This window comes from Arachis ipaensis, chromosome B09 (assembly GCF_000816755.2).
Source record: "Arachis ipaensis cultivar K30076 chromosome B09, Araip1.1, whole genome shotgun sequence".
NCBI lineage: Eukaryota > Viridiplantae > Streptophyta > Magnoliopsida > Fabales > Fabaceae > Arachis > Arachis ipaensis.
Window position 1 is genome coordinate 143360820 of NC_029793.2, and position 10193 is coordinate 143371012.

Consider the following 10193-nt stretch of genomic DNA (forward strand, 5'->3'; position numbering starts at 1 on the left):
TTTTTATTATAGAATTTAAAATACATCATATAATTTTTATATATTAAAGTCACATAAAGTATTAATTCAATTTTTTATTTTTATTTTTTTTCATTCGGTTGTCACCCTCGCTTGGTACAGTTAAAGGGACCAAAGGAAGAAGGATCCAATGCATTTATTTGCATCATCGGATTCAACAACGAAACGAGGGTAAAGTGCACTTCATCAATTCCAACGTTTATTTAATGCACAATCCTTCTCTTCTCATGCATCTCTAGACTATAGACATCATTGTCTTTGTTTTTATGTTGTTCCTTAAGTCCTACACTACCAGCTGCCTTATACGTTTCCCCTTTTATTTTATTGAAGATTAATTTGTTGGTCTGTTTCATTGGATTTTATGTAACCAAATGTGTGTCACACGGAGGCAATGAAAATAATTAATAAATAATAATAAAGCATAAGTATGAAGTAACTGTTTGGAGGTGATAATCTGATAAAAGATGAAAGAGTAGTGGGTATGATAAGAATAATATATAGTATCCGATATAGGAAATAATTAAAGCAGAGTTTCTCCCCTGCACGTCTGAATATGTGAGTCCAGAATCCACTTTAATTGAATTGAATTCTGGGACTGGACAGTTATAATTATATGTATGTGAATCTGATTCCTTTAGATATTTCAAGTTACAATATAGCGTAACTGTTATGGTGTTAATGTAAGATTGGGACGTGTGACGACGTGTCTTATTTAATAGTGTACCAAACTCACATGTCGTGTTAGTTGACCACATTACCAGCCAATTACTTAATTAGTGATTACAAGAGAGATTAAGTGGCGTAATTAATAAGTTAATTAAGATTGGAGGAAAGAAAGACATGGTAGTAAATACATGGAGAAGAGTGAAGATTAAACGTAACAGAAATTAGGTAGTAAGGTAGGTAGGTGATTCCTCATTGCATGTAATGTGGAATTGGGATTTGGTTGTTGAGGTTCCAGATATCATAGTCCCAAACAACATCACTGTACATGGCAGCAGTGAAGTCTTCACCCATGAAGTCCATGTCCCACCCAGGATGCCATGCAGATCCCCATGACATCTGTTCATCCATCCATGGTGCCATCATCATCATCATCATGTTCTCCTCACAGTTACTATTATCCTCACCGCCAGTAGGCGTAATAACCACCTCTTTGCTGTTGTTGCTCTCCTCCACCCGCTTGTGCTGCTGCTCAGCGGTAGTTGCCTCTTTCTTGGCTTTCTTCTTGCCCATTATTACAGACACATCTTCAGGCTTGGCAGCAGGAGGAGGAGGAAGAGGAACACTAGTACTACTATTCATCATGATGTTCATATTATTGATAGGGTTGTTAGCAGGTGCCCTTTGCCTCTTCATGGAGTAAAAAATAGGTTAGAAAGGGGGGAGGAATGGGTTGTGACTTGTGAGTGATGAAAAGTAAAAGGGAGTATTTATAGCAGAGAAGAGAAGAGGATGGACAAGTTGGTTAGGTCATGTGAGGGAATGAATAACCGGCATTGCCCCTTTCTCTTAACGACAAAAAATATCCTTGCTCTACCCTTTTGCCCCAACCGAGTCAAACTCTTCATCTGGCCCACTTTTATGCACTTACACTCACCTCCCCAACTACTACTATACACACCCTACTCTCTATGCGCTGCTTGCTTCATCTAACAAACCAAAATTCACGTTTTCTTCTACCTATCATTTTTTTTCTCTTTTCGTTAATACGCAATTCAAACACTTTACTTATTTCATTATTTTAGTTCAATATAGATATGCTAGTGCATGCTTTCTTTTAATTTACGGTTATCTATACTACCTAATTAACTGTGAAATCGTGCATCCACATGCTCATCCAACCCATCCTATGCCTAACTAGAACCCAATTTTTTATTTAATTTATCCTCCTTGGAGTATTCCTATGCATGGAGACGATAAACAAGTCTTAGATTGGCGCTAACTCAAGTTCCAACTTTTCAAAACAAAAATATTAGAGGTCAACAGTAAAAAAAGAATTAATTAATATTAATTTAAATATAATTAAAATATTTCTTTTAAAAAATAATACTAGTCAATATAAACTACATATTTAGAGACACATGAACCATACCCATAAGCACATTCATGTGCATAACATTAATCATCTCATGACAAAAAAAGCATGTTAATTATCTACCATTCTACCCAATTTATTTTAGATAATATTATATATTTTTTAAATTTATTCTTTATGGGATATGGGATTAGAATGATTTTGTCCGTGCATGGTGGTGAGGGCAGTGAGTGGCGTGTGAATGATGCAAAAGAAAGGCAAATTAAAAGAGAGACAATTGCATGTTGGACAAGTGGCAGTAATTAGGAGGAAGCATAGGAAAGTTTATATCGGCATATGGATAGTAATTTTTAATCTTTGATTTTAATTATATATATTATATATATTTTTTATAATTAAAATTTTATATAATTAAAATCAACTATTAAAAATTACTAAAATATCTATATACCAGTATATTTGAAAATTTTTCTGAAGCATAAGTTGATGAGTTTGCATAGAAATGAGATATGATTGGGAGAGGTGAAAGACATAGACAGTGTCAGATGCATGCCTTCACAAGCAGCATGCCTACTCCAATATTGCACTGTTCCTAATATGCTCCTGTTGCATGCATGCTCCACTGTCGGCATAAACTCCAAATTACTCTGTGGGCCACACCTTTTTGCATCGCATTTCACAAGCATTCAAATCTCATGCATAAAGCTGGAAACTTGTTACCATCAACCATCAACACCAAATCCCCTTTCCCTCCCTCCAACTTGATCATTTCTTTTTTCTTTTTTCCTTTTTTTAGCGAAATATGAATATCCCATTATCCCCTCCAATTTTGTTGCTTTTCTCTTATTCCGATAACTACTACTTAGTATTTAAGGCCCACTCCCTTTCTCGGTGGGCCATGCTCCCACTGGGCTTACTTACCCGAATAAAATAGAGTGGACCTCTATGTTCAGTTGTTCATTACATGCATAATAATTCATTCTCATTTTCTATTTGGCGGCAGAATTTAACACTTAGCTCTACTTAAAGTCTTAAACAATAATGGGGTTTACAGATTCAATCTCGCTACGTTATCAACAACATTTTTATCAATTTCTACCAACTCTTATTTATAATTATATTTAATGAAAATATCTTTGTAGATGTGTTCAATAAAAATGTCTTTTATATGGTTATATTTAATAGAAATGTCTTTATAAATATATCTTTTGGATGTGCCTTTTTATATATATATTTAAAATATAATAATTAATTATTATTAATAATTTATTGATAAATAATATATTGGTACCCTATACTTTTCCTTACAGATTACAGATTACAGTTCGAAGCTAATATCCTCCCCATGTACCCATACAAAGAGCATTCAAAGAAAAGGAACATAAAAATACACACAATAAAAATCAGATAGAGACAAAAAAAAAACCATAGATAGCCAGTAGGTCAATCATAAAAATCGAAAAATAATGTTTGAATTTTTTTTCTGTACACTCTCTATTATATCCTAATTTTTTAATAATATAAAAGATAATTTTTTATTTTTTCTTATATTTTATTAATCATTTTCAATATTAAAAAATAAAAATATACAACTTAACATATAAATTTGTTTGTTGCATACGATATTTTCTATTCGAAAGGTCAACGACTAATATACTACGAATCTAAACTTTATTTAAAGATTTGTTGTTAACTAATAAATTGTTGCATGCATAAAATATGATCTGTTGTGATAAGAATGGGACATGGATGCCTATTTTCTATGTGAAACTCACATTCTCAAGAGAGAATATATTTAATAAAGGTTAAAAAATGGTGATAATTTATGTGTATAAATAGGGGAAGTCTTAAGTTTATATATATTAGTAATATAATAATCATCTCGATTATATTAAAATAGTAATTGTGATACTAGAGTTCTATATTTATATTTTCCTATTTTATATTTACATCTTCCTTATTTATTTAGTTGTTTTACAACACGTTATTAGCACGATACTCTGATCAATTTTTTAGGAAGACTCAGGTAACAAATTTTCATTATGTCGAAGCTCTCTCATCTTGAATTCAATGCTCTTGATATATCTGGAATTAATTATTTATCATGGATATTAGATGCTGAAATCCATCTTGATTCAATGGATCTTGGAGATACCATTAAGGCTGAAAATAATGCATCCCAGAAGGATAAAGCCAAAGCCATGATTTTTCTTCGTCGTCATCTTGATGAAGGATTGAAAAATGAATATCTCACATTAAAAGATCCTGCAGATATTTGGAAAGACTTTGAAGAAAGGTACAATCATAAAAAAATCGTGATACTTCCTCAAGCCCGATATGAATGGACGCACTTACGTCTACAAGATTTTAAATCCATAAATGAATATAATTCTGCAATGTTTCGAATCACCTCACGAATGAAATTATGTGGAGAAAAGATAACTGACCATGATATGTTGGAGAAAACTTTCTCAACCTTCCATGCCTCGAATGTGCTCCTGCAGCAGCAGTATCGAGAAAAAAGGTTTAAAAAATATTTTGAGTTAATTTCTTGCCTTCTTGTTGCTGAACGCAACAATGAGTTGCTATTGAAAAATCAGGAAGTGCGCCCTGCTGGCGCCGCCCCATTTCCTGAAGTAAATGCGGCAAATTACCCTAGAAGAGGTAAATGACAAGGTTTTAATAAAAAGAAAAATTATGGAAGGAAAATGAATTATATTCAAAAGAGAGGATCTCTCACCAGAAGTGGGATAAAGAAAGAAATATCGGATAGAATAAATCAACAGAGGATAAGTGTTTCCGTTGTGGTGGAAAGGGCCATTGGTCACGTACCTGCCGTACCCCAAGACACCTAATCGATCTTTACCAGGCATCTTTGAAAAGGGACGACAAGGGAAAAGAATCAAATTTCGTTTCAAATGATGCTGAAAATTTCACTACTCATTATGATGTATCTGATTTCTTTGAGGATCCTGAAGGAAATATTGGTCATTTGATCAATGATGGAATAGTTTAATGTGTGAGATTGTTAAGTATTCATGTAAATAAATAATGTAAAGAACTTATCGTTAAGTTTTATTTCCTATGTATTTAAGTTTCAAATATGATGTATATAAATAATGAAATATTAATGTTTACGAATTTTGAAATCATTAAATATGTCATGTTTTAAAATAAAGTTTTAGTATATGACATTATTTTTATGTGCAGTATTTCTTAGAAAAATAATTCCGATCAAGTATTCAATTTAACTGTGCATACTACTCATTTTATTATTATTCGTCTTTGAAGAGAATGATAAGGATATGTAATGAAGATGTATGTCTTGCGGATAGTGCAAGTTCGCACACTATTCTCAAAAGTGATATATATTTTACCAATCTTGTGCCAAAAGAATAATGTGTTAATACTATTATCGACTCAGGCAATGTGATTGAAGGTTCCGGAAGAGCTATAATTTTCTTTTTCGGAGGAACAAAATTCATAATAAATAATGCATTGTTGTCTACCAAGTCTCGAAGAAACTTGTTGAGCTTTAAAGATATTCGCCGAAATGGATATCATATTGAGACTATGAATGAGGGAAGTCATGAGTACTTATGTATAACAACTCATGATTCAAATAAAATGGTTATATTAGAAAAGTTGCACTCATTTTCATCTGGGTTATATTATACCAAGATTAGTGCAATTGAATCACATGTCACTGTAAACCAGAAGTTTACTAACCCAAATGAATTCATAACTTGGCACGACTGATTGGGTCATCCGGAAACAACCATGATGAGGAGAATTATTGAAACTCCCATGGACATTCACTAAAGAACCAGAAGATTCTTAAAACTAGTGAATTTTGTTGTGCTGCATGTTCTCAGGGAAAGTTAATTTTAAGGCCATCACCAGTAAATGTTGGATTTGAGTCTCCTGAATTCCTAAAAAGGATTCAAGGTGATATATGTGGACCTATTCATCCACCATGTAAATCTTTTAGATATTTTATGGTCCTGATAGATGCATTTTCGAGATGGTCACATGTGTGCTTATTGTCCTCTCGCAACCTGGCGTTTGTGAGATTACTGGCTCAAATTATTCGATTAAAATCACAATTTTCAGAAAATCCAATCAAAGCAATTCGTCTTGATAATGCTGGTGAATTTACTTCCCAAGCTTTTGATGCTTATTGTATGGCTAATGGAATAAGTGTGAACATCCAGTAGCTTATATTCACACAAAAAATGGGTTAGCAGAATCGCTTATTAAACGCCTCCAATTAATTGCTAAACCATTCCTTATGAGAACAAATCTCCTAACCTCGGTTTGGGGCATGCTATTTTACATGCCGCAACACTTATTCGTTTGAGGCCAACGAGTTACCATAAGTTCTCTACTGTGCAATTAGCATTTGGCCAGCAGCCAAATGTTTCCCATTTAAGAATATTTGGGTGTGCGATATATGTTCCCATTGCACCACCTAATCGCACCAAAATGGGACCCCAAAGAAAATTGGGGATATATGTTGGATATGATTCTCCCTTTATAGTGAGGTATCTTGAGATACAAACTGAAAATGTATTTAAAGCCCGATTTGTGGATTGTCATTTTGATGAATCAAAATTTCCAACATTAGGGGGAGAGAATAAGCTTCCTGAAAAGGAACTTAATTGGAATGCATCATCATTTATGCATTTAGATCTTCGATCAGGGCAATGTGAACTAGAAGGTCAAAAGATTATACATTTGCAAAGAATAGCAAATGAATTGCCTAATGCATTTTCCGATACAAAGAGGATAACCAAATCTTATATACCAGCGGAAAATGCCCCAATTCGAATTGATGTCCCAGTTGGACAAATTGCCACCGAAGCAAATACACGCTAGAAGCGTGGCAGGCCTGTCGGTTTCAAAGACAAAAATCTTCGAAAAATAAAAGAGATAAATACGATTCCTGTTGAAAAAGACATAGTAGAGACACATGCAGTTGTCTAAAATTCTGATATAGTTTTAACGCCAGAAGATATTCAGGTACCTGAAAATTGTGAAAATGACGAGATCTCGATAAATTATGTCTTTATAGGAGAGAAATGGGACCGAAATAAGACAATTGTCAATGAAATATTTGCATATAATGTGGCATTAAATATCATGCATGAAAGTAAGGATCTTGACCCAAGATCAGTCGAAGAATGTCGACAAAGAAATGATTGGCCAAAATGGGAAGCAGCCATGAAGGCTGAATTAGACTCATTTGCAAAACGTGAAGTCTTTGGACCTGTAGTCCGTACACCTGAAGATGTAAAACCTGTTGGATACCGATGGGTATTTGTGAGAAAACGAAATGAGAAAAATGAAGTTGTGCGCTACAAAGTCCGACTTGTGGCACAAAAATTTTCACAAAGGCCCGATATAGATTATGAAGAAACGTATTTCCCTGTAGTGGATGCGATAACATTGCGTTATTTGGTTAGTTTATCTGCATATCATAAACTGCATATGCATTTAATGGATGTGGTAACAGCCTATTTATACGGCTCATTAGATCGGGATATCTATATGAAAGTCCCTGAATGACTAAAAATATCTAAATCATCCAATGAATAATCACAAGGGTTATACTCAGTCAAATTGCAAAGATCTTTATATGGTCTAAAGCAATCTGGACGAATGTGGTATAATCGTCTTACTGAGTATCTGGCCAAAAACGGATTCAAGAATGATGATATCTGTCCCTGTGTTTTCATAAAGAAAACTGCATCTAGATTCATTATTATTGCTGTGTACGTTGATGATTTAAATATCATTGGGACTCCTGAAGAGATTCCAACAATTATAAAAACTCTAAAAGAAGAGTTTGAGATGAAAGATCTTGGAAAGACTAAATTTTGTCTCGACCTGCAGATCGAGCATACAAAAAATGGGATCTTTATTCATCAAACAACATACACAAAAAATATCTTGAAAAGATTTTATATGGATAAGTCACATCCCTTGAGTACCCCAATGATCGTAAGATCTTTGGATGTGGAAAATGATCAATTCCGTCCTAAAGAAGAAAATGAAGATATCATTGGTCCTGAAGTACCATATCTTAGTGCCATTGGAGCGCTAATGTATCTTGCTAATAATACACGACCTGATATATCATTTGCTGTGAATTTACTAGCAAGATATAGTTTCTCTCCAACCAGAAGACATTGGAGTGGAATCAAACAAATCTTTCGATATCTTCATGGAACGGTTGATATGGGGTTGTTTTATCCATATGGATCCAAGTCACAACTAGTTGGCTATGCAGATGCTGGATACTTGTCTGATCCACATAAAGGGAGATCTCAAACAGGATACCTGTTCACATATGGTGGAACAGCTATATCTTGGAGGTCCACGAAACAGACGATTGCTGCAACATCTTCTAATCATGCCGAAATACTAGCGATTCATGAAACAAGTCGCGAGTGTTTTTGGCTCAGGAATTTGATCCAATATATTCTGTCATCATGTGGACTAATTGATCATAAGATAGCTCCAACTGTCTTGTTTGAAAATAATACAGCATGCATTGCTCAACTTAAAGGCGGATACATCAAAGGCGATAGAACAAAGCATATTTCTCCCAAATTCTTCTTCACTCATGATCTTCAAAATCAAGGGACAATTGATGTCCAACAGGTCTGCTCAAGTGACAATCTAGCAGATTTATTCACAAAGTCACTCCCAAAATCCTCCTTTGAAAGATTGGTACATGAGATTGGGACGCGCCAATTTCGAGATATTAAATGATGTCGACAAGAGGGGGAGACTGTACTCTTTTTTCCTTGGTCAGGTTTTTTTCCCATTGGGTTTTTCTTGACAAAGTTTTTAATGAGGCAGTCCCCATCACAAAGGATATTGTACTCTTTTTCCTTCACTAAGGTTTTTCCCACAGGGTCTTCCTTCAGTAAGGTTTTAACGAGACAATAATCCTAAATGATCATCAAAGGGGGAGTGTTGTGATAAAAATGGGACCTAAATGCCCATTTTCTATGTGAAGCTCACATTCTCATGAGAGAATGTATTTTAGAGTTCTATATTTATATTTTTCTATTTTATATTTACATCTTCCTTATTTATTTAGTTGTTTTATAACATTATCCCATTTTTGACATTTGTTTAAGGGAGCACTCGTCCAATTCAAATTGTTTTAACAGAGTATTTATCATTGAAGAAGGAAGCAAGTTGAGCATTAACATTAATGTCCATGGATCATGGAGACTGTTTCCTAATGCAGTCGACGTTTTGCCACTTTAGCTGTCTCGGATCTCAAATCGGATTTGCTGTTCATTGACAGCGATTGCAACTTGCAAATAGTAACTTCACATGCATGTCTGCCCATTCTGCTCTTCTTGTCTTAGCTTGCTTTGTCCACTTCCGGATATTCAATTGACCACTTTTTTAATATTTACTTAATTTAAATTAATGCTTCAAATTCTAGCAGATTTTTATTTAACAACTACCACTTTTAAAATTTAATATATCATATTAACTATTAGGAATTCGGTTTGAATCTATCGGTTTGTGCAATATATCCTTTGATTTATAGAGCTGCTAAGCTGGTGATCACTTTCAGTAGGTGGCTATGTGCTTATCGCAAAGGGCAGTTAGCCTTGGCAAAATATTATGGTCAAAATATTAATAATAATATAGTAAGATGTTGAAATGAAAATTGGTGAGTGGCTGAGATCAGAGCAACTTTGCATTGATTTAACATGGTTGCATAGCGCGCGCCGCCACTATGTTAGAAATGAAATGATTGAAGAGAGCAACGTGTCACTGAGAAATAGAACACCATTATGGCAAGTTTGATGCCTTGACGGCACACAGTGAGCACCACCACATGAATCACGAAATCAACCTTTATCCAATCTCGTTGAAATTCTGTTTACGAAGCAAACACCGTCACAACACATTCTTTTTGATGGCCAGCAGAGAAAACAATCAAAACGTTATGCTCTTATTGGTGTAATATAGTAACAATGTCGATTTAAAATAAATAATGCACTACAAATGATGGATTATGTTTTATGATTTTATTTTGAGGTTCAATAATCATGAGGTTTTATTTTAATCGATGTCCCCTAAGGGATAATAGTATCATAATGAT

General features: G+C 34.1%; 1 protein-coding gene across 1 annotated transcript; it reads right to left on the reverse strand.

The window, feature by feature from the left end:
• On the reverse strand, positions 709 to 1498 carry LOC107617980. The gene has a single exon (XM_016319877.2). It carries the CDS (start codon positions 1375 to 1377, stop codon positions 934 to 936), a length of 444 nt encoding a protein of 147 aa, XP_016175363.1. The 5' UTR covers positions 1378 to 1498; the 3' UTR covers positions 709 to 933.